General features: G+C 38.9%; 1 protein-coding gene across 4 annotated transcripts; it reads right to left on the reverse strand.

Annotated features, from left to right (window-relative positions):
* Positions 1-676: 676 nt before the first annotated feature.
* Positions 677-27,145, reverse strand: LOC136441289 (putative methyltransferase C9orf114). 4 transcript variants are annotated; one of them, XM_066437490.1, is made up of 10 exons: positions 27,070-27,145; positions 26,421-26,451; positions 10,080-10,223; positions 8,268-8,356; positions 7,242-7,312; positions 5,442-5,581; positions 3,825-3,955; positions 2,983-3,257; positions 2,457-2,604; positions 677-1,849 (listed from the first exon to the last, which is right to left on the reverse strand). In XM_066437490.1, exons 1-10 carry the CDS (start codon positions 27,130-27,132, stop codon positions 1,751-1,753), a joined length of 1,191 nt encoding a protein of 396 aa, XP_066293587.1. In that variant the 5' UTR covers positions 27,133-27,145; the 3' UTR covers positions 677-1,750. The 4 variants fall into 4 exon arrangements, with proteins under 4 accessions (XP_066293587.1, XP_066293589.1, XP_066293588.1 ...); XM_066437492.1 differs by lacking the exons at positions 26,421-26,451; positions 27,070-27,145 and adding an exon at positions 23,828-23,921; XM_066437491.1 differs by lacking the exons at positions 26,421-26,451; positions 27,070-27,145 and adding an exon at positions 18,108-18,288.
* Positions 27,146-27,325: the final 180 nt, after the last annotated feature.

A 27,325-nucleotide genomic window follows, 5' to 3' on the forward strand; every position in this document is an offset into this window, starting at 1 on the left:
CCTGTCCATGATTCTGTTTCCCCAGTGCTGACTATTTCCCTATCCCTGACAGTGTTTCATTGTCCCTGGTGCTGTTTTTCTCTGTCCCTGACTGTTTCCCTGTCCCTGACGGTGTTTCCATGTCCTTGGTGCTGACTGTATTTCCCTGTCCCTGATTGTGTTTCACTGGCTTGGATGCTGGCTGTTCCTGAGTGTACTTCCCTGTCCCTGACTGTGTTTCCCTGTCCCTGATGCTGACTGTGTTTCCCTGCCCCTGGTGCTGACTGTGTTTCCCTGCCTATGGTGCTGACTGTGTTTCTCTGTCCCTGACTGTGTTTCTCTGTCCCTGGTGCTGATTGTGTTTCTCTGTCCCTGGTGCTGATTGTGTTTCTCTGTCCCTGGTGCTGATTGTGTTTCTCTGTCCTTGGTGCTGATTGTGTTTCTCTGTCCCTGGTGCTGACTGTGTTTCCCTGTCCCTGATATGCTGACTGTGTTTCCCTGTCCCTGGTGCTCACTGTATTTCCCTGTCCCTGGTGCTGATAGTGTTTCCCTATCCCTGGTGCTGACTGTGTTTCCCTGTCCCTGATGCTGTGTTTCCTTGTCCCTCATGCTGACAGAATTTCTCTGGTGATAACTGTGTTTCCCTTGGGACAGGTGTTCTTCAATAAAAGCAGACTCATGCATAACAGAGACATGATTGTTGACCAGTTTTGACTTTCTTAAAATGTAGACATAACATTTTACCCATGATTCGGGGGTGGCAATAGATAGATATCATAGCTTGCTAAGTCGGAGAAGAAGATAGTGTCATGTGATCTTCAATGTTGCAAATCCAGGATTGAAAAGTAGTACTAGTGTCAACGATATCATGTGATTTTATCTGCAAGAAAGACAGATGTCCATACTCTTCAGTTTCTCATGGACAGAGGTAACCACAACAAAGTACATTGGCTGTAATTCATACTCTTATGATTATCACTTATTCCATTTATAAACAGCATTGCCACAGAGATATATTTTCCTGTCCAAGTAAACCACGTGTATATTTCATGTGTGAATTTACATACACGTAGGTAAGGCAACAATTTGAAGCAGTCTCAATAACAAGTACAAAACATTAGCCGACATGGAGTTTAAGCAGGTATCTCACTGAAGCTGCAGCACGTTGGTGACCTTGATGCAGACAAGCAGTTTGACAGAGCACTCAATGAATTTCACAAATAAAAAAACAATCCTTTTACGCTTTGTGTGTTTTGTTGCCTTTCTAGTCATATTTGTACCTTTTGCATGATATTCCCATTATAAAGCCAAGGGCCACAGTCCAGTGAGATATACTCTTTACCAAATGCTACACAAGTTATATTTTGTGTGGCTGTGGTGCAAATTACTACATTTACATATAGTAGGATCATAATCAAATATATATAAACCATCAGTATAGCAATGATTACTTTTTCAGTATCTGTTGTCAAGGGGTGGCTGACTTACAAAAATGTGACAATTGTCAGAACATCCCAAATCACTCCTTCATTTCATCATTGAGGTACAAAGAAAGTATTGATGAAATTATCACAAAAAGTCATCAGTTAGAAACATAAAAGTGTCCACCATACATTTCTGTACATCTTCGATCAGTTTTTTTCCAGTCTAAGGGGTTGATGTCATTCTTAAGATGTCAAGATTGCAGAAGTTCTTCAGGTTTCCAGAATCAACAGGAACAAATATTGCCTGCCACAGACTGTCCCTTGTTTTCCCTCCAACTGCCTGTCAATCACTTTTTCAGGCTTCTGAGGCTGTCCAAGGTGTTGGTGCGGATAAGGGCCTCATGAATCTTGGGTCTCAGGCCGGATAGACTGATGAGAATCGCCTCCTGTGTTCAACAGAAACATGTGAATAAGTTGTAGTCAAACATAGCATTTTTGGGCCAAAGGGAGGGCCATTGTATATAGGGCAAGGAAAATATTTTGTCTCGAGGTGAGGACCATACAGGGCATGGAAAATATTTTGTCTTGAGGTAAGGGCCATACAGGGCATGGAAAATATTTTGTCTTGAGGTAAGGGCCATACAGGGCATGGAAAATATTTTGTCTTAAGGTGAGGACCATACAGGGCATGGAAAATATTTTGTCTTGAGGTAAGGGCCATACAGGGCATGGAAAATATTTTGTCTTGAGGTGAGGACCATACAGGGCATGGAAAATATTTTGTCTTGAGGTAAGAGCCATACAGGGCATGGAAAATATTTTGTCTTAAGGGCCATAGAAACAATTTTATGTTAAGTGGAGGATGTGCGAAAGATTTTCACTTTGAAGGAGGGCATGAAAAATATGTCTTTATGATAATATGGAAAAATCTTTAAGCCCAACACTCAGCACACTAGCTCTCTCCCCGCTAAATACCGTACAGTCTCTTAGCATGCAAAATTTTGCCACAGCAATAACGTGGAGATACAAATAAATGCTGGAGAGTGTTCCCACCTCTGTTCTGATGGTTCGGCTGCCTTGAGTGGGACAGGTGTTGAGATAGTAGTGAAACATGACCCGAGCATCAGCAATGTCAAGTGCCTCATCACACTCCACACTGTACTCCAGACCCTTCAAACCTCCAAACACAATCAGAAGGTGACTGCAGGAAAATAATAATCATACATTTGTAATAAGTACATGTTTTGATGGACATTGTAGCTACAAAAATCCACATTTATCATGAATAAGAGGCTTAGTACAGATACAACATCTAGACGTAAAGCTCTTTATCTAAAGTTTAGAGTGTCTATTAGTAATCACAATCAGACTAGTTTCCTTGCACACTGGATACATAATGACTTGCAGTTATCTATTGAACCTGCTGTCGCTGACAAGCCCTACTCTAGAATACAAGATTCATTTCAGTCCTGAGGTTAAGGTTATGAAAGTTTTTTACATTTCTCACTCTACTAGTTCAATTTTTTCATCTAACACATACAAGTAGATCATTCAAAATCCAGTATGCAGAGCCTCTTACCTAAATGATGGTAAGAAGACCTCATCAGTGGACTCCCCTCTCTCTGATGTCCCAATGGTCAAGTCGTACCCTCCCTTGAAGGGGCTCTCTGTGAAGACTGCTCCTAGACTGGGTGCCAGACGTACGGTGTAGCCCCAGTACAGCCCTGCCTCTGTCCTAGGCACAGATGGGGACACCACCTTACCTGTCAGCACTCTGGAGACTGTGTTTCCAGGCTCGTCCAGCTGAACTGTCACTCTCAGGCCTGGCTGGAGGATCTTGTCTATTCTAACCTCCTGCAAAAAAAGCATCATGATATTTGTATCCAGGGAGCCTGAAAACAGGTCAAGAGACCTGAGTGTGTCCGCTGGCTAAATAAATAAATGAAAATGAAATGTCAGAATTAACCACTTTTCTTGCTCTTTACATGACTATTGACACTAAATGTTACATTTGAACACGATTCCAAGCACACTTAGTTTTAAGCCTTTTGGAGTCTCTAGAAGATCATTATTATACAGCTCATCCATTCTGACCTGTTTCAACCATTTCTAAATTGTATCCTTTTGTGTAACATAATGATAAACTTTTTTCCCTCCCAAAGTTTTTAAGCTTCAGTTTCTGACTATGCATGCAAGAGGCTCAATGAATGAATCAGAAGCCAATAAAAAGGTTGAGAAATACACAAAAAATAACTCACAATATTCATGTATAAATGTCTGATAAACCAAGATTTAGGATGAGAATCAGTCTCTAATATATGCTGAATTACCAGTGCTCTTCCACCATCTAGAAGATATGGAGGAACAGTTTTAAAATCACACTGATATTTTGTTGCAATGTACAGTGTGACAGAGACTTACCCTTCTCATGCCCACATTGACGAAGGATCCCTTCCCCTCCTTGGTGGGTCTGTCTAACACCACGCCCTCCCTGTACTCACTCAGCTCATGCTCACGCACATGGTGGGGGCAGTCCAGCGGGTTCAACAAGCCTGGGGGAGGAAGGCACAGCTCAGGAATACTAGATGCCAGTGGTACTGTTTTTACTGCTTTTATCTATTTCTGTATTATTTTACTAGGGTAGCTCCCTCAGTGGCTTGGCACTGATTTTCAGGGAGGCCCTAGGTACACTTATACAAACAATACACTGACATTTACATAACAGAACATATTTGTGCGTCAAATCACAAAATTGTATCCATACTCATTTCGTGCCAGGTCGTAAGTTATATCATGTTTTTTTCATAATGATAGAGAATCTTCAAATATATATATGCATGTAAGAAGAAGGCACCATCAAAACAAAATTGTTGGGTTTAAGAATTACAGGATAATACAATCATATGATTTTCACTGGGCCTACGTCTCTTAAAAATGTTTATAACTACAGGTAGAAGAAATAATTTTTTGTTAAAAGAAGGCGGACATTTGCAAATTAAAGTGAATACAATGTATTTAAAAATTTTTGATGATTATGCCAAAGTGTACACTTTCTGAGAATACACATTCTACTAACAAGATTGGCAACATAAAAAGATGTTGCCATGGCGACGGTGGTCTCTGTTAACGTTTTCGTTTTTAGCCCACATGCAAATAAGGGCCTCGCATAAATCATATCAGTCGATCACCTTCTCTACCAAAATAACACAAGTTGTCCAATGTATGAAAATCTTGTTTTCACAAAAAAATATATCGTAGCATTTCCTCATAGATAATGTAAATGAGGCCCTCTATGCAAGATTTGTGTCTAATAGTGGCCACATTTACTTAACTTCCAAATGGTGCAAAAATGAAATCCCCATCATTTACCACTATGGATTTATAGTATTTTGTCATAAATTATGCAAAATAAGTTTTTATTTGCATTATTGATATCTATCGATATTCATCTCTTTCTCAGTTACATATGTCATGTGTTTGAGAGTCCTATGATAAAATGCAGCTGATTTATTAACTGTCCTCATTAATTATGCAAATCAGATATTGATTTGCATAATTGGCAAATGATTATGTAAATCATCACTTAAGCTATCTACACAACAAAAATTATTATGATCTGTCATCCCTTCTTGCGTTATTCTCTTTCAAAGTTTGAGTCAAAATCAGCTCCTGCAGTTCCAAAAAAGGCCGCTAGAGGGTCCAAATCTACAAGACATATTTTCCTAACAAAGAGCTATCCACCACTTAAAAATCATGACTATAGCATGTTCAAAAGACGAGATTTGAAAAGTGAAAGTTCTGCTGCATTACCATAGAAAGTCGCTAGGGGGCCCAAAATCCAATCATTTCAAGGTCTCCCACAGACCTACCCACGTACAAAATATGAAAACAATACATCCAGGCATTCTTGAGTTATCGTCCCATGGACTTTCACATTCCTGTACAATTCCTAGAATTCTTGCAATCTGCACACAATATAGTAAAAACTTGGCTCGCCCCTAAGGCGTCGCCAAAAATAAGATAAATCAGAAGCCTTACCAGCATACTGCAGGTCCTGATGCTTTGGGAAGAAGACTTTCCTTAAGTACTGGGGACACTCCAGATACTGCAGTATTCTGGCAATCTGCACGTTGGCATTGCCCTTCTTACCCACACCAGTAAATGTTCCCTCTGTGCTCCTGTGTGCAAAATCATGAACATCTAATTGTAAATGGCACATCACCCTGTCCTACATATGTAAGTGCTGAAGGACATCGCCAGTCCCCTGTCCTTGGTACTAAAGGACCTTGCCTGCCCCTGTCCTTAGTGCTGAAGGACTTTCCCCTGTCTTCGGTGCTGAAGGACCTTCATTGCCCCCTGTCCTAAATGCTAAAGAATCTTTAATGCTGAAGGACCTTCTCTGTCCCATCCTTAGTACTTAAGGCTTTACCCTCTCCCCTGTCCTTAGTGCTGAAGGACTTACTTGCCCCTGTCCTTAGCACTAACAGACCTTCCCTGTCTCCTGTCCTTAGTGCTGAAGGACCTTCCCTAGGGGCTGTCCTGTCCTTAGCGCTCATAGACTTTGGCTGCCCCCTGTCCTTAGTGCTGAAGGACTTCCCTGCCTCATGTCCTTAGTACTAACGGACCTTCCCTGTCTCCTGTCCTTAGTGCTGAAGGACCTTCCCTAGCCCCTGTCCTTAGTGCTGAAGGACCTTCCCTAGCCCCTGTCCTTAGTGCTGAAGGACCTTCCCTAGCCCCTGTCCTTAGTGCTGAAGGACCTTCCCTAGCCCCTGTCCTTAGTGCTGAAGGACCTTCCCTAGCCCCTGTCCTTAGTGCTGAAGGACCTTCCCTAGCCCCTGTCCTTAGTGCTGAAGGACCTTCCCTAGCCCCTGTCCTTAGTGCTGAAGGACCTTCCCTAGCCCCTGTCCTTAGTGCTGAAGGACCTTCCCTAGCCCCTGTCCTTAGTGCTGAAGGACCTTCCCTAGCCCCTGTCCTTAGTGCTGAAGGGCATTCCATGCCCCTAATTATTTATAGCTGTATGCCTTGGAATTGTCAACAATAAGAGGTTTAAATCTCTGGGACAATTTTTTTCTCTTTGTCTCTTTTGCCAATCACTTTACTTCTGAAGGGAAGTTTGCAGAACTGCGTCAGCTTGAAACATACTCAGTGACACCATTGTTCACCTCTCACAGACACATCACCACTGTGTAGTCAATTGTATATTTCTCCATACTAAACAGGGCTCTGGGGGACAGGGTATATCAACCAGTGCTTTTGAACAGTTTGCAAAGGCTACCAGCATACATATCAAACATTACACCTCAGTCTGTGCATACAAAACATGTCTGTGCTGACCTAACCTCAATCTCTAGAGCTCAGACACTACAATCAGATGGACGTTTCTTCCCAAGCACACCCAGAAGCATTCATCTTGCTGTACTGTAATATCATCCTTCTAAGCCTACGGCAATTCCTACAATCAGACTGAAATATCGGAGCAGGATAAAATCTTCAAATCCATCCGTCTTTTTCAAAGCTATCTGCCAGTAGGTTAGGATCATGACAGGCCAATTCTGTTAGATACATTGCTGTAGAAATTACTTCGAATTGTCAAGATCGATTTTTCTGTATCCCTATTATAACTAAGAAATGACTAATTTCCTCTTCATGTTACACTTGATACATTTCTTTGGTTGTAAGGCAAATTCCCATGATGCAATTGCTCCATGTGTGCAGCATTAGACTTAATAGAGGGTAAAACTAACTTTTCGAAATAACAAGTATCTCATTCAAAATATCTTCATAGTGATATAACATGACATGAACTGTTGGATATAAAAATATCATAAGCTGACTTACGGTTGTGTGGATCCAGACTCATCAAATATGACAATCTCATCCACATTGAAAATCACACAGGCTCTGGCGATCTGGAACACACCAACAAAATACATACTGTAAATTCACATAGGTTAAAGGGACCTAAATTTCACAGTAGAAAATTTGTGATGGGCATACTGATAGAAAATCTGTATAATTTCGCAATAGAGAGGTCACTGCAAAAACTGAACATAAACTCATGTACAATCCTACTCTAATCATTCTCTGTTCGACACACTCAACCAAACAGCCCAGTGTCCTCTGCTCACCTTGTAATGCTGGCATAAGGTCCCCAGGGCCTGACAGTTGTGACAGTAACAGCTCAATTTACCCTACTTACTGTAGGATCAAGTTTCTCCACTTATTAACTACTATGAAGTCATCATGGCACAAAAAGATAGCAGCTACTGCCTTGCTTATCACTCTAATTAACATCTTACTTTTAATTATCTTTAAATTAATTCCTCATTTTGATTTGGTACATTGTATCTCTCATCCTCGCGTCCTTGAACACAATATGACAACATGTGTTGATGTTAATCTATCAGACCAGGTGATGTTCACAGAAAAGTTTTATCCGTGCACGCATCAATTTTTGTCCGTTCCACACACACACACACACACACACACACACACACAAAAATTGGCCACACTGTAGATCGTAAAAAGCAGCTGCAAAGTGAGAAAATATATGCTGTAAATTGCAAAAAAAGTATTCCTTCCTGAGCACCTAGATTTCATAATGAAGAAAATTTTTTTTTCGCTAAACATCTTTTTTTATTTGCACGCTCGCATCAGTTTATGGGTCCCCAGAGGATGTCATCCAAATAATCAAATCAACATGGCCTTATAGTAAAATACAAATTACAACTTCATAGTTGTTCATCTTAGACTTTTAATAATGCGAATTAAATGATAATTTTGATTGATAGCTTCTGTACCAGTTTTCTGTGCTGTTGTTACAGAAAAAAACCTTAATACAAAATGTATCATAGAATTCCTTACCTGTCCAGCCAGGTATGTTCTGAGTTCTGGAGACTGGGCATTATCCAGAATGGAGCCAGGCAGAGCAACGCTCACAGTGTAGTGACGGCCTAAAGGATGGGGGAAAATCCATAGTTTTATTACAAACACCACTAAAATATGATTCTGTTATTAAGGTGTTGAATTACTGTATATCTACATGTGCATGGGACAAGAAAGACTGATCTTTGCAATAATTTTCTATCCTAATTTGATCCCACAAGGTTGGTTTTGGGTAAAAGATCAATTCGAAAAATCAAAATTGAGACTTAAAGTTTCCTTCTATTCAGCCAAACTATGTCTAGCCAGGGTGCCATCTGATTACTACTGGGGCTCCAACACTCGCTACTCTAAAAACAAAATTCAGGGTATCAAGTGAAGGAACCCCGGTAGTAATCGGATGGCATTCTGGCTAAACTATGTCAGCATCTCAACAAATATGGTTACCATATCAATTAAATAAGAGTAGTTACAGAAATTGTATAATGAAGCTCTGATGTTGTAAAGGTTTTGGTTCAAACGATAAAGCTTTGCTTGATGTTTAAAGGACCTACAGCCATAGCAATGATGTACTCATGCCCTTGACATGCTCATAAGGTGACTCTACAGCACATGTCATCAATAAAACTCAAGCCAAACCTCTGCATCTTTTATTAGCTATAAAACATATTAATGGGAACCTGATCTTTCTGTGCAGGGGAGTGTCTTTTGCCATTTGGGGCCTAAGGGAACTGAGACTGCATGGATGGCTTCTGCTTTGTATGACTACCATTTTCTTAGAATTGAGTCATATCATTTTCAGTACAGTTCTGTACACCTTTGATACAATCATTTTTATCGTAAATCTGGATAATGTAGCGCGACATCAAAATAGCAAGAGTTCGTAGACAACGTTCCCACCAGCCCAATGCTGTAAGGAAAGTTTGTGTTGCCTTTCTCTCAATAGAACTTTTTACAGATTTTTATATTCTAAACACATTCTCAAATAGATCATGGACTTCCCAACAAAGGATACAGCTTTGTTTCACTCTATGATGCTGAACAATGCCATCCTAATAGGCCTGTTTCTCCTTATTATATGGTACAAATGATGTGAAATAAATGAAGAAACATGCTACACTGCTACTCTGGCTCTGCAGGACTCCACATTAATAATGGTTTTACTTTCCAGGTGGCCAATAAAGTTGTCTTTTACAGCCACTGCCTGGGATGTAAGGGTATTCAAAGTGTGCTTAGCCCTGCTGAGTGTCCACAATCGCCATGTGTGTTAAAACACCATAAGCCTCTTATGATCCCTCTGAAATATGGGGATGAACAACATCTTTATCTTCTTCATCTTAAAACCAGCCGGGGAGCTCCTACGACATTGACATGTTAATTTTCAAGGGGCCCAGTACATTGGAACTTAGAATACTTTGGCGAGAGACTTAGATACAATCAGGATAGAAGACTATTATCGGGATAGAAGTACATTTTCAAAACGGTATATTACGTCAACACAAAGTCTTATGCCAAAATGGTATCCTTGTCTATATGCTCTTTCACAGCATGCTGGGAAAATTCCAGGAAAGAGGCTTTTCAGGGACTTACATTGTATCTTTCATACCTATTGCAAGAATATCCTACTGCACGTTTCCAAATATTACATTTCAAAAATTTTCACTGCAGCACTCAATCTCTGTAACCATGCAAAGCACAGTTTTACCATTGCTGGGCACACCATTCCTAAGACACTTGAGTTCCTTAGATGATGGACAAACATCATCATCCTCATCCTTAGTAAGGAAATGTTACCTTTCTTGCGTCTGATCTCCTCGGCATGTACTTTCTTGTCCATGAGCGCCTTGAGTTTCTGCTCCTCCTCCTGCTGACGTGCCATCTGCTTCTCCAGCTTCCTGGCCAATCGCTCCTCCTTCCATTTCTTCTTCTCCTCTTTTCCTGGAAAAAAGAAAGAAAAAACCTTAATAACTTTTCTCCTAGCCAATTTTCAAAAGGCGGCAGACCTTTTTGTCTCATCATCTACATGCATGGTAATTTTGTTCTGATTAGGAAACAATGTCTTTTGATATTCTGATAAGCCAGAAATGAGTTACTGTACCACTAAACTCATTTAAAATTTAAGCTCACAATAGTGAAATTTAGGGTGATGTGAATGAAAATCAAGAGGTTGCACTATCTTTGAGTAAGCTGCTGAAACAATTTTACATGTAGTTACACAATTCAAGGCAGAACACAGGTCAGCTGCATGAAGAGCAAACGTGAAACAAAACTGTGAAAATTGAAATATCTACAGGACCCTTGTGTTCTTCTCAAGTTACATACCACAATATAAGACACTGAATAAACTGCATACAAGCAAGACTGGCACAATATCCACAGCCATCCTTTCAGATATAGGGTATGGAAGAGGAAAGATATTTGTCCCAACTGTCCAGATTACACCCTGCTTACTACCTTGTGGGTAGCGGAACTCCTTTCTCCAGTACGCCTTCTCTTCAAAATCTATCCCCATCAGGCCCTCTGTCAAGCTGGTCGCCTCGTAGAAATCCGACCCACTGGGTTCCGGACGCTCTTTCGCCGGGCCATAGTCTACCGAACAGGCGCAACCAAACATATCCTTGTACAGCTTAACACTCTTAGAGAAGCTCGCCATCTGATATGAAGTCCCTGGTCCCCTGCGGTATCTTGATATCGACATCCTGACCAATTAAAAATCACGACCAACTTTTCTTCCCCTCAAGGTGGGGCTAAAAAACCATCCATCCTTCACACAGACAGGTCTGCCAAACAAGTGTATTGTATCGCACCTGGCTCAACTCCCACAATGCAGTTTGCCGCTGCCCCAGGCAGGTTTAGTTGCTGTGTAAGCGTGTCCCAAAGGTGTGCTCAACAACGGTTATGTTTGTTTCCTCATTAGTAAGGGGAGATACCTGCGTAGAGGCTTATCAATTGTGCGTCACTGCAGGGCATTCCTATCGTTCTGTCTACCTAAATATAACTCTAACTCAGACTCATTATTTCTCCACCCTACAGGATCACTGCAGCAGAAATGCAGGCAGAACAGTCATTAGAAATCTACATTGAACATACATCTACAGTTTTCCTGACAGTTGAGTGGTTAGAGAGTCTCCAAATTGCTTCCAGCGCCAACTTTGTGATCTTCTATAAGTTTCCTACGACATGATACATATAGCTCGCTATCACCTGAGGAAGATAATATGCACATCCTTTCATTAAAAGTCGGATATCTAACTAGCTGGTAGTTTGCTTGTCTCTTGCAATGGGTTTTTATGTTGGTTTAACAGAAACTTGATATTTTTCACTCAAATTCTACAATGCCAAGGTTTATAACACTTCATGCCATCACAAATATCAGAAATATCAAAACTTTTTGGCAAGGAAGCCAGGATTGATCAATAACACAAAGCTAGAGGGGATTATTTCATATGCTAGAGATAACTCTGTCTGCGTTATTTTCTTCAATCTTTAAGTCTGGAGCTGCTAATTAGAGACACATTTAAGTCCTAGACTCTGTGATCGATATGTCGCTGTCACTGACACAGTGGTAATAATGTGATCAGGGAGTCTAGCTCAGGGAGTTAAGGACATACTGTAAATGCAGAAATGTTTGCGGTGGTTTTATGTTCACGGTTAAATCACCGTGGAAAGTGTTTCAATCATGTGACTGTAGGGCTACTATTGTTTCAACCGCGAACTGAAAAGCACCGCGAACACTCCATTTTCCCCCTGCCGCAAAAGTAAATCCGCACGAACATTTCTGCATTAACAGTAAAAACTGTAACAACTAGAAGATCGCTACTAGTAGATGTCCCCATTCAAGGTTCAAGGAAGGCAAGGATTTTTTTCAAAATTGTTGCCACAAAATGAAGATTTTGCAGTTCATTCAAATCCTGAAGGGTACACACAATCTTTTATTTAAAATATGAAAACAAAGAAGCAGCACATCCAGATACTGAGAAATGAAATTGGTGCCGCCTTACACAAAAATAAAAACATATTTCTCAAGCAAATTCCTGCCATAATACGATGCCTTTAAAAGAAGAACTCATCGCCCTGTAATTCAAAAGTTACTGGTAAGAGGTTTAAAATGAAAGCACAACATACAACTGTCTCCGAGCAATATGGAAAAGTGCCAGCTTTTTATTCACATCGTTTATCAAAAGCACTTTGTTCATGTAAGTGCCAAGAGCTAACTATCTGTACAGAATCAATGAAGATCTGACGTTTTATCACACTTTGCTATCAAATGATTTGAACGATGGTTAAGTCCACTAATGTGCAACTGCTTGTAGATAAAGCTGTAGACTTTCTTTTGGGAATCGTCTCCTTTGATGTTAAGACAAAAACCGTGCCTTGAGGACGTGTGTAAATCCTGGTTAATATTCTCTCCAACCTCTTGACAACTTTTAAAAGGAAAAGTCTCAATTGGATGGGGAACATGTAAATGTCATGGGGAAACACAGGTAACAGTCCATTTACTACACTAAGGTTCGGAGGGATTTGGAGTAGGAAAAGTACTCCAATTATTCTTACAACTGTGAATTACATATAAGATTATTACACAGACTTAAAAATGCATCCTAAGATATCTACTACCGTTGATGATAAGATAGATGTTTTTTTAAATTCAAGATATGGCTGTAAAATTACAGAAATATTGAGCTTGATAATAGTAATACTGTGGTCCCTTGAAAAGCCCTTATTTTTGAGATGTCTCAAATATCAAAAGGTAAAAAGGTAGTCCCATAGCCTTTCTGAGGCCGTAGAGATAGTGGGTTGTTATTCACTGAGTCTGGGGCATAGTATTGAAAGGCGGAGCCCAACCCTCTCCTTCCATTGCCTTTTACCTCCCCAACTGAATCCAGGTTCCCATTTTTACACCTGGGTGGAATGCAAAAAGCCCTGTTGAGTACCTTTCCCAAGAGCATAACATCGGTGGCAGTTCAAAGGATTCGACGCCAGGACCTCTTGGTTTCTGGGACAACTGCCTAACATTTACGCCTTTAAGTGTCTCAAATAATGCTGACAGTTAAAGCATGATTGCTTAGCAGACAGATTGATGTGTCAGTTCTCATAATCACGTAGCATTACAAATCATGTAATGTGCTTGAAAGGGCTTAATCTGTACATGTATGACAGATTTCATCCATTACGGTGCTGCAAACTTAAATGAATTCACAGTACACATACACATGTAGAACCTTCACCTTCTGGGTTAATGCTGGGAGGTTATTGACTTTCCTCTTGAATATAACATTTTAGATAATACAAGGGGAAGATTCTACATGTACATGTGTATTGTACAGTCTCTAAGTTTGTGGCATCGTAAAAATCAAGAGTTCAGATATTGAAAAAAAATCTTAGTGACACATTTAGCACGACAGAGTATATGTTTACGGTAAGCTACCTGCCACCGAAAATCAAGACCACAGCATGTTTATGGCAAAAGATACAAAAAGTCCTGCTGCAGTACCAACGTCGGCCACCAGGAGGCCCAAAATTGACCTTGACCTTCGCATCCAAAACACCTACCTACATACCAAAAACCATCCACAGATGTTCTTAAGATATTGTGCCAGATGTGCACACACACACACAAACAGTCCCAAAACAATACCTCCATTTTTCATCAGTTCATGGAGGTACCCATACAGACAAATAATGTCAGCTGAATACTGATCGACCTACATGCCAACATCTAAGTCCTATGATTATCAACATGTACTTTTGGTGCAAGCTTAGACAGTGGTGAAATATAGCACTTATCAAGTACATCCCTAAAGCATCACTTATGAGTAACGTGACGTCATTCGATTGTCTCCTTGAGGGTAATTTACAAAGTGAGTGACCCATAGTGATATACAGAGAGCATGCTTTAAGGGCAGAACTCTGAGGCAACTCATGCTTGATGCAAAGGCAACTGTTGAGTATCATTCAAACCACGTTGGAAGGTAATGGGGAAAGTTTCCACGTCCAATTAGACTCATTGATCACACAGGCAGTGCAAAACTAATGACTCTCAACAGAGCCTTGCAACGATCTATGTTCATTCAGCCTACAACTTACAGTTACACTGTACAAGGAAAGATGATTTTGTTGGAGATAGCAATATCAAGCAACAAAAATTTTGATAAAGTAAAGATGTTTCTTGTTGTATCTATTGATTGAACAGGATTCTAATATCAAAATAATGGACAATAAGAAATCAAGAAACACAAAAGTATACTAAAAAGACAATAGAAAAAGGAGAGAGAACAAAGGACAAGCATACAAGAAGTGTGTCATTTTGGCCAAACACATGAGGGATTGAATATACCCAGTAATAAAAGACACATGCAGCACTTAACGTCTTTCCACCCTAATAGCAACAGAAAAAATGTTAAAATCTTCCAAATCAAAGACAGAAAATCCTGAATGTTATATGGTAACATCAACCAAACTGAATTCAATTTGGCATACAAATGGATGCCTCGTCAAGACATGTATTTTGGGGCGTTCACCCTGTACTGACCTTATTAACTCATACATGACCTTGTCTTCTGTTGAGAATAAGGTTGTCATCCAAGACAAGAGCCCAGGGGAGCCGGTTTGCAATTTCACAGTATCGTTATCCATCATAGGGAAACATAACCCCGCTGTGTCAACGCGGTTTATCGCTCTTTAACATCAAATTTATGAGATGGCACTAATACGCACAGCGGCAAATTTATTTTGCTGTTTAAGTAGCTTTCACCTCTATATGTATGACTCAATTTTGCACTTGGAAATATGTATGAATAGTAGACAATATTGTGAGATATTATTGTGTTCTAGTTTTTGCACAAATTCAATTTCTAAGGGCAAATTTATCTACATCAGAATATTGAAATTCACAGTTTTTACGATTCTTATTCTTAAACAAAAAGATTGTTTCAGCTCTATAAGTACCCATGATATCTGACTGCAGAACCCACCAAGTGTGAACACTGTTCAGTACCAAGGACAGATATCTGGTTGTGACACCACTCAGCAAAGGTAAAAAAAAAGTGAAAACTTTTCAGTACCAAGGACAGCTGTATGTTTTTTGCACTATTTAACAAAGGGAAAGACAAGTATGAACTTTATTCCGGACAGATATCTGGTTGTTGCATCATTCAGCAAAGACAAGTGTGATTACTTTTCAGTACCAAGGACAGATACCAAATGACTGTAACATGATCTTGCAAAGAGTTTAGGGTAGTTTAATAGAAGTTAATGAATTAAGCAGGAAAAACAAATGAATGTGAAACACTTTGATCATTTCATTTTAATTTCATTATAATTCTATTTACCCAGGGGGGGGGGGATATTGCCACTAGGGCGTTTTTTAACGTGCCCTGCAGGCATACATAGTAAACTATAATGTCAGAAGTAACAAAATATAAATAAAAGGTGCAAATCAATGATGCATGTAGATAGAGGATTAGAATGCACAAATATAGATATCCAAGGTTTTTGTAATGCTATTTAGTAAGAAAAAATGTTAATTAATGCCTACTACCTTCCCTAGATCAAATAAATGTATGACCAGTTCAAATAACATCATCAATGCTTGTGATACACATGATTCTGTCAATCTGATGATGAGACAAATCAGATAATGAGACAAAACTCATACAAGCAGTCAGTTGTGGCCGGAGGGGGAAATACTTCTGGATTCAGGCCAGCTGCCGTGCTGGGATAATTTAAGGACATCCAAATATCAACGCCAACGACCTGTGATAGAAGTAGACAGCCTGTCACAAATCAATGTCAGGATAACCTTTACAAGAGCACGGTTGAAGGGAACCCCTCGGACTGATGATCCTCAGAAACTACATCATGATATCTTGTTCAGATGGAGAGACAAGGCTTGTTGAAAACTTTTTCAACTTGAAGATTTTTACACTTCTAGAAAAAAATTACTCAATTTCTGGGACATATAAGGAGTTACCTTACACCATTAAATTTTTCTACTGTGAAGATAGAGTGAATTACAGTACTTCAAAACTTGAGATACAATCTACTGAAATGCAAATAGGGACAGCAACATGGCAGTTATCACCTGCCTGTTTCGTTTATAAGGAAAATGAGTGAAAACGTTGCATTGCCTTTTGACAATGCAGAAATGTCCTGAATAAATGCTGACAAAATATAAGTTATCTTCAACTTTAAAGTTAAGTTAGCCATGTAGGGCGGTAGATAAGAAAGAAAGAAGAAGTGAGACTTTACACTATAAGCTTTCTTCCAACAGAGGGGTTTAGTCAGAAAATTGCAGATTCATATCGGCAGCCACAAATAGGCAAAACGTGCTGCAGGAATTGAGTTCTAAGTCTCCTCGGCATTTACCAGACTAAGATAATATCTGTCACACAGTCTGCATGGGAAATTGTGGGGTAGGCCCTTAAGCAGATTGAGTACCAGTCATTAGGAGTCCATCAGTGCAGCATACTAAACATAGATTATGGGATCCATAAACTTACAAAGTTGCCAAATGTAGTTTAGAGTAGGACTCACTGTACTAGCCCTGGCAGGGATCTCCCTAAGCAATGGAATCATGGTAATGCACCGCCTTGTTACAATTTCAGCAGCACCTTGTCAACTTTTAAGTTACTGTGAATTCCTTTATTTTTGCAGAGGATTAATTTTGTGGTAGAAGGGAAAAAGGAGATATTTGAGGCACTTTAGGGTCGATGATGAAACAATTCTGCAGCACAGTAGCAATACATGTAAAATGGAAATGTATATTCAGTGTGATGAGTGTGCAGTGGAGAGATCACTGCAAAAACATGGAAAATAAAACCACCAGGAATATTCTAAGATTTACAGTATTTGCGTTTTGCATAAATTCATGAAAGTTTGATTGTTTTGAGCTGATTTTCATCCCCCAAAGAGCTACAGCACCACTAGATTTCTAAGCAGAACACTAGCAGCTGGTATAAAGCAGATATGTTGAGATCTTTGATTTAAACAAATAATAATACGAGTGCTGTACAGATCTTTCCTGCTTACAAAGTAATGTAGTCATCGCAAAATCATATACTATAGCTAAGTAACAAATGTTAGCTTGTTGAGATTTGTAAGACAGAAATTTGCACTATGATAAACTTAGAATCATGCAGAGACGAAATGAATTGCAGGAAAATAACAATCATATAACATTAGCAACACACATTTGGAACGAGTCCAAATCTCAAATGTCAGGAATGCATTTATTTCCCTGTACAGTGATCACACTGCCGAAAACATGACATGAACAGAATGTGAAATCACCCACAAAGTAGATACTGCCATACAAAATTTGATGTTTTTCGTAGATTTACACTTTTTATCGTCTACAACAGGCCTAATGGAACTACCCGGTAATTAACTGCTTTTCTTCTCATATCAAATCACCACTCTTTCAATGAAAGAAAACAGGGCTCGAAATAACTACCTGCAAGCCAGCAGTTTGCAGGAAAAAAGATTGCATGACTCTGTCAAAATATGAAAAACTTTCAATTTTGCTGCCCGAAAAAATTAAACTCACAAGTTGGCTATGCACTAGTACCAGGCCACAGATCTAGAGATTCTGGTTTAAATACTGCAGAAGAACACAACTTGATAAGAAAATGTCTAGAAGCAAAAATCAACATAATGTGTATAGTACACTTTTCAGCTACAAAGATATGTTATGACGATGATATTCAGGAACAGTGGCTTGGATATGTACAGAAAGATTATTTAAACTGCCGGTAAAATTCCTAACAACTCACAACATTGCAGGTAACAGAAAAAAGGATTGGGAAAGGAAACAAACACTACCTTTCTGCTCCACGTCCTGAACGCATCGCAGTACCGTTTCCATCTTCAAGTTTGTCTTCCCTGCACTTGACCCTGCCTGTTCTTTATACCTTCTCTCACAGCCACAGAGGTCTTCTAGCTGCCTTTGAGGCTCTCATGGGGTGTATAACCCACAATAAGTACCTGTCAGCCGAAGGCTACAAAACCCCCGAGTCTAGACACTCAGTCCGCCACACTTTAAGCACCGTCCTGGCTATAACAAAGTGCACCGTGCATATAAGCCCTGTAAATGTGAGCAATTACTTATGCAGTCTTCAGGGGGCAGCTGACAGGCCATCTCTCGGAGGCAGTGACTTTACCTACTACATATACAACAGACTACATGTATTACCATTAATCAAATCTTCTGGCTTTGATGTAATTTTTATGTGTCGATAACAAATGGTTCTTTACTATGGTTCTAGGACTTACCCAGAGGCAGCATGTACTCTTATTTCAAGGTCGGAAAAATCACAATCTTGTAAAAACCAATGAAACAAACAGAAACAGGAAAGCTTTCAAAGACAGTTTAGACAATTCATGGCAAAAATCAAGAATTTGCAGTGAATCCAATACAGGGCAGAAGATAGTACAGTTGTTTGCAGTGACTGTGATGATTTTGCAATAGAGAGGTCCCTGCAAAAACTATGAACACGAATATTTCACAATTAACAGTAAAATGTAAATCTGTACTAGTACTCAAAAACTAAGAATCATTAGTGGTAAAACTTGATATAGCAGCCTTGTTACACCCAGTTAACCTTGAAACTGCCCTTCAGTCCATGGAGAGAATCTGTCACCCAGGCTTGTGTGTAGGTCCAGTACAATCACACACTTGGTCGATCCTCCTAAACCCAGGGCTTTGTCAATGACACACAGCAAATACCTCAAATCCAACCTATTAAGCTTGCTAGCTCATGTGACAATAGCATTTAGCCAACTGTACAAAACTGAGGGCGCTTAACCATTCCTGCACTGATTCCTCTATGGCAAAATCTCACATTTCCAACTATCATAGATGCCTGTATCTATAAAGAATGAATGCTGTGATATGCCTTATACATAATTCAAATTCTAGTGAGAGGCTTGATGTGGGAGTGGGGATAGCTGTTAATCATTGGACCCTCTTAACAAGAAAGTTATTGCTGTAAAGATTGGTGATGCGAGCCGGTAATGAGAACAAGGTTACCAGGCTTAGTGGGGCTATGTGGAAAAGGGTACATTACCCGGTAATTAAAAGACAAGCCTGGTAAGTTGATAGTGCCAGGGGAGGTTCTGTAATTAGGCAAGCTTTCTAGAGACTGCACCTGGAGGTCAGCACCAAGGACAGAACTGCAAGAAGGGCACTACATCAAACAAACGATGGTTGTTATAAATCAAAGAATAAAGAGATTCTCTTGACTTTCCTTGTTGATGTATGCTGTTTCCAATGCAAATTATCTAACAGCATGGAGAAGGTTGTGCCGTATAATGTTAATTCGTTTACTTTCGCAGTGGTTTTATTTCCTGGTAGGAGGGAAAGGGAGGTTTTCACTGTGTTCTGATTTGGCGATAGAAACAATTCATAGTACAGCAGTAACACAACAGAGGCGTATTTGCTGTTTCTTGAATTTGCGGTGGAGATGTCGCTGCAAGAATAAACCATCGCAGAAGTTTTGAGCTTTACAGTAGTTTTGCAATTAAAACCACCAACATGAATATCTTTATAAAGCTTTAATGTGCTTGGCTATAAAAGCAAGCACAGGCAAGTACCAAAATAACATTACGCTTGATGTTTGTACGAGGAAAAAGAAAACTACATAACATTCATCATAGAAAGATAAGAAAGGTGTTTTTTTCATTGCATAGCAAGCAAAACACCTTTCCTATCTTTCTCAAAGTTTCAACTTTCAAGGATTCTGGTAAGAGATACATGTAGCTTTGAGGCTGCAGATACAAAGGAAGAGGAAATGACCCTTTGCTACTTTTTAATCATGTCCATATGCTGCAATCACCCTATCACAGACACATCAAAGAGGCTGTAATAGACCCATTCTCACAGGAACTCATTTAGCTGCCACTCTCCTAATATTCTGCATTTGAAAGGCCATGACCAGAACCATAAGGCCTGGGCTTGGCAATAATCGTTAGCGTAATGGGAAAGGTGCGCAAAGGAAGCACTGATGCAATCAGAACAAAATGGCTGCAGTCATGTACCAGTTATCTGTGTGGAGTCTAATACATCATTGTCCGGTACTTTCTAGGTCACCGACTTTAACCTTTAAAGTTAGTTTGGGTGGGAGGTATAGCTATAGGTTATATCATTACAGTTTTCAATGCATTGGTGAAAAGTACATCATCCTGGGTTTAATGTGCTCCTGTTTGTAACATTTTTCAAAATTTGCGCACAGTGAAAACTGATATCCCCTAATTTTACCCATTATAAAATCATTCACAGAGATACACATGTACATGTATAGGAGACTTTAAAAAAACAAGACCTGTATCCTAAAGATGAAGGTGGGCTGCATGAGGTATGGGGCTCATGATCAAGTTACTGTAAGTATTGAGCTTTTGAATTTATCACAGCTCCTGCTAGAGGGCTCTACTGTCTTACAGTTACACACACTTGAGTATGAAAAACACTTAGATATTTCAGATTTTCAGTCAAAATCTTAAGCTGTCTTTGATCTCAACGATATCACTGCTACTCAAGCTCTCAAACATCAACTGTTTTTCTAGGGCAGACAAATATGACCTCAATGAAAAGTGGCCTGCTGGCTGATTTGAGCTTATAATGACTAGAATAAGGTTCAAAGAAAAAAAAATACAACAAAAACAACAACAAAAAAACAGACAAATATCGTCAGACATCAATCTTAAGTGACATTAGTTTACACCTACAGTATGTCATAAATATCAAAATGGTACTACTACATGTGACATATCATTGAAATCAGAAATTAAAGCTGGGATTCAGGTTTTGGATTGTGCTCAGCAAAGATTGTAATAAGCCTTTCAAGAATACATCATTATGAATCTGCTATTTGATAATCATTGCCTAATGTTGCTTTCAACAAAAGTGCAGACTTAAGCCATCACAAAATTACTTCCTCAGCAGAAAACCTCCTTCTCTTTACCTTGTGTCTTCAGTAACGGAAACTTTCCTTTCATTAAATGTTCGACTTCCCTGTAGCCTTGCCCTTCTGTCAGAAGATTGTTCTTTGACCCTGTTTCATCTTATAACAGATGACCCTGAGACTTGCCAAATTGACCCTGTACATCCTCAGTTGTCTCCTGCCTTAACCGAGAGACAGAAGTCTTATCTATTATTCAGCAATGTTTGCTACAACAGGATTGTAGTGCACCATCCCGAAATTGAATTTCGTCGGCGTCTCTAGACAAATTGACTCCAATAGGTAGACAACAGATTCACTTTCCCTTGCCCAAAACCGTTGACAAAAGAAATTCGAACTTTTTTTAAAGTCTTGTACAGTCCTTTTAAGTCACATGTAGCTACATAGGGTAGACTATATTCTTATGATCCAGAGGGATCAACAAACAATGGTGTGATTAGAAATGAGAGCACCCAAAAAGGTAAAGCAGTGAAGAATGTACATGTAACATCTGCAAACATAATTCCACCAGTGTACATTATTCCGCCACCCTGAAAACATCCGTCCAAAAAGATCTCCAACCCAACGTCCCCCAGTATAATTCACTCCTGTGTATCTAAACTGTGCATACCTCAAAACCACTGTTTTCAAAGTAGCGGATTTATGTAACCTGGTGGATTAATGTTACTAGAGGTTGCATGATGATGATGAGAGGTTGCATATCATATCATATAACACAAATGGGTGAGAAACACTACAAGAAAAAACTTGTACAGAAATATTTCTAGTTCACTCCATTCCATTGTTACATTGAATCAGAAGTAACAAAACAAATGACAGTCATAAAAATTACCGTAGAACATTCATTCTACCAATACCATAAAGTTCAGCAAGTTTTACAGATGTCCTCAGTGCATGCCAACAAGTTTGTGAAAAAATTCTGAAGCTAAAGATGACAAACAAATCTTAAACTTGAATTGGACTGGACTAATCCTTCCAGCCGGCCCAATCTGGCCTAACAACATCTACACCGTCTTTGTGTGTTTTCCTTTCAATTCTCCAAGGGTCCAAGGGCAATCAAGCTAAGAGGTCTGTTTTAGCTGGGGTTTCTGAAAGGACTAAACCTGATTGTGACAAGGAAAGGTCTTTAAGTTTAACCCTATTCCTGCTGAGTTCTGCTGTAACAAATTTGCACTGAGATATTTTGAAGAGTTCAATTGGGTCATAGCAGCAAGAAGGCTAACCCATTCATTTGTATGTATATTTTTTTTTCAACCTTTATTTAACCTTGAAAGTATGCAAAAAATTCACTCATATTTATGTCAGGGTTAAGATTTTGATCTGGCAGAATCAGTGATTCTACTGGTACAGATTGTTATCGGAGTCTCTGTCGACACAGAATTGGTACAATTGCTCATCATCCTTAAAGAATCGCTGTTTCTGCTAAATCGTGATCTCTACCTTGACATACATATACAAATGTTATTATCAACTGCATGGCAAACATTGATTTGAACATTTTTAGAAAGAATGACATATCTATTCCCTTTTGTATCATGAATGGTTTACAAAAAAAAGCTTCTTTTCTGAGAAAGTTTTGAACACAACAAATGACATAAAATGCTACATTATGAATTTACAAGATTGACTCTACAAGATTATCATCACATCATAGTTCACAAGTTACAAAATACGAAGGGTTCTGACAAATATTCATATTGTAAATAGTTACTCAAACAAGTAGATACAGCTTTGACTGTGTCAAAATTGTATCCAGTTGCTTGAGTAACTATTTTTGGTGTATCTTATTACCTGGATGTCTAACCTTCATCAACGTATTTATATAATTGTATTCTTTATTTTCAGGCATGGAAAAACAAAGTGTCAGAACCAATAGTATCTGCCATTAATGGACACTTCTCCTATTGACGTGCTGTTCAACTCTGCAGATAATGAGATTATTGATGGAGATGTTGGCCACTTAAGTTCCCCCCTGTTGTGCCTGGAAGAGTACAGTTCATCATGACACAAATAATAGAACAAATACTATGTTTAAGGGGCACTTTGGGGGGTATTGGAAAAACTGAAAAGGATGCAATAACTCACATTGACAAAATATCATCTTCTGACACAGAACTCTTAGCCTGGGTGCAAAACTCTAACTCATCATATGTTTTTAGTTTTTTTATTATCCACCTATAAATAAACAGTTACCACTTGGGAAATAAAATCACACTGTTTTTCTTATTTCATTGATAATTCATATATCAGTCATGTTCTTGAAACTGTTACTTTGTTGGCGGCTTTTGCCAATATCACAATCACCAATAGAATTGTTTTTCATTGCTATATCAGTTTCTTAAAAGAAAATTTGCTTAGCTGTTTACTTTATGCTAATCATCACCATTTTCATTTATCAATAATTGATTTTATTCTGATTTATCAATAACTGTTGGAACAAAAAGCATATTTCTCTGGTTGTTTAATACCATATGAAATGGACTGCAAAAACCATATTTGTGACTACCTTAAGTTAATGATAGAAACGCACGTTTATGTACTTAAGTTTATGAAAGGGGTATGAAAAGGTAATAAAAAATGACCAACCTTCAATGTCGACACAACACAGAGTGATTCCCATTGTTTGCGCTGTGCTGTTGGCATGGTCTGTGCCACCAAGTACAGACTACATAATCTAATCACTTCAGCAAGAATGAGCACTAATCATATGGCAGGGAGTCACAGGGGAGGGGCTTGTGGATATGTCCTAATGGCAAGGGAGGGGATGTGGCATGGTTACAAAAGTTCTTGCTCACTACTAAGCGAAGTCAGTTTGAAACTTTGATTGAAAAAAAGATACATACTGAAAGTTTTATGATGAGAATATTATGATCATCTACAAACCTTTAAAGAGTTTTAAAAAGTAAAGTCTCTATGTATAAAATTGGTCTGGTGAAAACTCAACTTTCTTGGCTACAGAAAACTTGTGAAAGAATCTGATTGAGCTTTATATTTCTGAAAAAAAAAAACTCTATCAGCTATAACATTATATCTAAAACAAGGGCATTGGAAAGGACAATCTTAGAGATTTTCCTATGTTACTACTATGATGGATTATCTTTACCTTTCTTGTAGCTTGAAACAATTGGAGAAAACACAATTCTACAACACTTGCTATTCAACAATATTGAGAGTGATAGCATTGCTACAAATATGAGAGGACAAGGTAAGCAATAAAGGGAGTTGTGCAAAATTTCTGGAACACATGACCTTTATGAAATGATAAGAACTGTAAATACCAGAATCATCCCCCAAACCACAGACACTGGGAAACTAATGAGTAATGAAATAGGCAGGGACAGCAGGGCACGTCTCATAAGTTAAAGCATTATACCAGGTAATATTGTAACATTACTTAGATTTATGTAGAAAGTGTGGACACAGGCACCTGTGACGTTTACTTCAACTAAAAATAGGTTCACTTCAACTAGAAACAGAAATCTTTTTTCATTGTACAAACTTAAGTTCTTATTCCTGGTAATGTGCCTTTCAATTAGGATTTAAACTACTTATTGTACTTTTGTAGCTATGATGGACTATGTTAGAGGTACAAGTATCTGAGCTTAAAAGACTTTGATCACTTCACCATAAGGAATTCTTTTAGAGTCCATTCCAAGTCACCGCGAGGGTTGTTATTGTCATAATTTAGAACTATTTTCAAGTTATTGTTATTATTTGTGTAAGAGATTTGATACTTTTGAAATATTTTGAATGTGATTTCAACTTTCTAAATATTTCTTAAGTTTTCTTAAACTTTAGAAATATTCATGATGTAGAATATAATATTTACAATGGTTTCTAAATAATGGTAACAGCATTCTACCATTATTTACAATTTTTTACAATTTCTTACCATTTTCTACCATTATTTGTAACATCTCTATAAATAGGCCAGAGGGCTGGGAAGAAAGCAATTCACACATCCTTGCGAAGTTTAGGGAAGAATGCTTTCCACAAAGGACCGAGCGGTGTCCTGCAGTGAAGTCTAAAGATGTACAAAGGCAGACAGAAGGGCCAGATTAGCACCTACTTTTATTGGGGGCAATCACCATTCTACCATTGTTAACCATTTTCTACCATTTCTTGTTAATATTTCTAAAAGTTAAATAATCACATAGATGTTAAGAAATTATTACAAATAAAGAGGTTTTTGTGCAGTTACTTTCAAAATATTTCTAAATAATCTTATTAAATTCGAATAAATTCATATTTTTGTATTTGATCTTTTAGAAAAATTTAGAACTATTGTCAGTCAGATATTCTTTTATTAGAAATTTTTCAAAATGATTACAAATATTATCATAAAACCCTCGCGGTGACTCGGAATGGACTCTAGCAAGACACCAATTTTGTCCAGCTATATTCTTATTCTTAGTACTAATTATCTTCTTCTGTTCCTATAAGTCACATTTTAATGAATTATGATAACATTAGTCAAGTGTACTAGTAGCGATACAGAAGTAACAGAGACCATGTCACCTCCCTTTGGGACTACGACTGTAAGCATGAACCTGAACTGTTAACATCAACATTCTACATCAGGGCTTGAAATACCACCTGTCCTGTATATGCAGGCTAGTGCTGTTAAATTAAAGTTGAGCTGTTCGGGTCTTTCTGATGTCTATGTGCACAATCCACAATAGCCGTTTGTTTGCCGCTTTTGCGAACGGGACCAGACATTTAACATTCGTACAACCGACATGTGTCCACTCGTAGTAAGCATTTGGACGTTTAATCTAAGTGGAGTAAGCATCCAAAGCGTGTAGACGTTTCTGTTGTCTCCGTCAGTCATCTTGAGAGTGTCTCTGCCTCCGTCGGTGTCTCCCAGACGTTAAGTCTAACAGCAGTAGAGGTATCCATTATTTGATTATACCTCTTTCTGCCAAGGTCCCTGACACAGGGGTGCGCATCAGTCTCAAGAACTACAAGGAAAATCCATCTACAACCTGGCAGACTAGGAAAGTGTCTGTCCAGCTTGAGAGCTGAAAGTGCAGACTGGTGAGGTGTCACTCATTGGAAGTCTACCAAGAGGTAAACGAACCAACCAAGAGAAGACAGGACTCCTTGCACCCTACACGTCATCACATGATAGTTGTTAAACTCTAAACCATTCTTGACTATATCTTAGGTATGTACTCACTTTGCTGTTTCCATTTCTTCCAGTCTCGTCGCTGTGTATGGAAGAGAAATATACAGGTTTGAATGAGATTTAAAAAAGTGAAAGTTGTGCCATAACGGTAACAGTGGCATTGGAAGAAAACTTTTATCAAAAGTAAGCCTCTGAAAAATCTTATCCGCTACCACTGACTTGCTACTAAATAACAACAGTACACATTGCGACAATATTAATACAGGTATACGTACATGTACCATGCGTACATCATCATGCTTGCAGCTGACCGACACTGACTTGCAGTTTACAATAAATTCGATAGGTGGCGCTACTAGACTGTGTACAGTTACATGTGTGGACACATCTGTTTTACCGATCGCGATGACAGCGATCACAAGAAAACATTTCTGAAGCAGCAAAACATTCCTAGCGACGTTTGCTTACAGGACTACACAAACTTTGCGCTTGAAGACCCTATACACGAGAGTTTACATGGCGAGAATGATGTTTTCACGAGAGATGCACATGGTTCTAGCAACCGCAAGAGCAGACGACCAACTCGTTTACAAGCGTCTTCCCATCAAACTAGCCGCATTTGATACTCGAAATATAGCCTTAAATCTGCATGTGTACATAATGTTGACACTCGCACAGAATTCATGTCTAACACACGTACCTCTTCGCCTTCAGGTCCTTCTTCTCGTCTGCTTTTCTTCAGTTTCTTCAAGTTTTCCGCCATCTTTGTTGATCTGCAATATATATATATATATATATATATATATATATATATATATATCAGGTGTATTTGCAGCCAGTGCCACAGGCAGGTACCCAATGTGTAGGGTAATGAGGCTGTTTAACGTGTTCGAGGCACCTCCTCGAGCACGGGACCCCCGTTTTACGTCCCTCCCGGAAGACGATTTCGTGGAAAG

This window comes from Branchiostoma lanceolatum, chromosome 9 (genome assembly GCF_035083965.1).
Source record: "Branchiostoma lanceolatum isolate klBraLanc5 chromosome 9, klBraLanc5.hap2, whole genome shotgun sequence".
NCBI lineage: Eukaryota > Metazoa > Chordata > Leptocardii > Amphioxiformes > Branchiostomatidae > Branchiostoma > Branchiostoma lanceolatum.

Excerpts from the sequence above, each read along its gene's own strand:
- LOC136441289 (XM_066437489.1), bottom strand. The coding sequence starts at position 10,983 with ATGTCGATATCAAGATACCGCAGGGGACCAGGGACTTCATATCAGATG. Across the intron at positions 7,313-8,267 it reads GAACATACCTGGCTGGACAG|ATCGCCAGAGCCTGTGTGAT; the intron begins GTAAGGAATTCT and ends GGTGTGTTCCAG. Across the intron at positions 3,956-5,441 it reads TCAGGACCTGCAGTATGCTG|GCTTGTTGAACCCGCTGGAC; the intron begins GTAAGGCTTCTG and ends TTCCTCCCCCAG.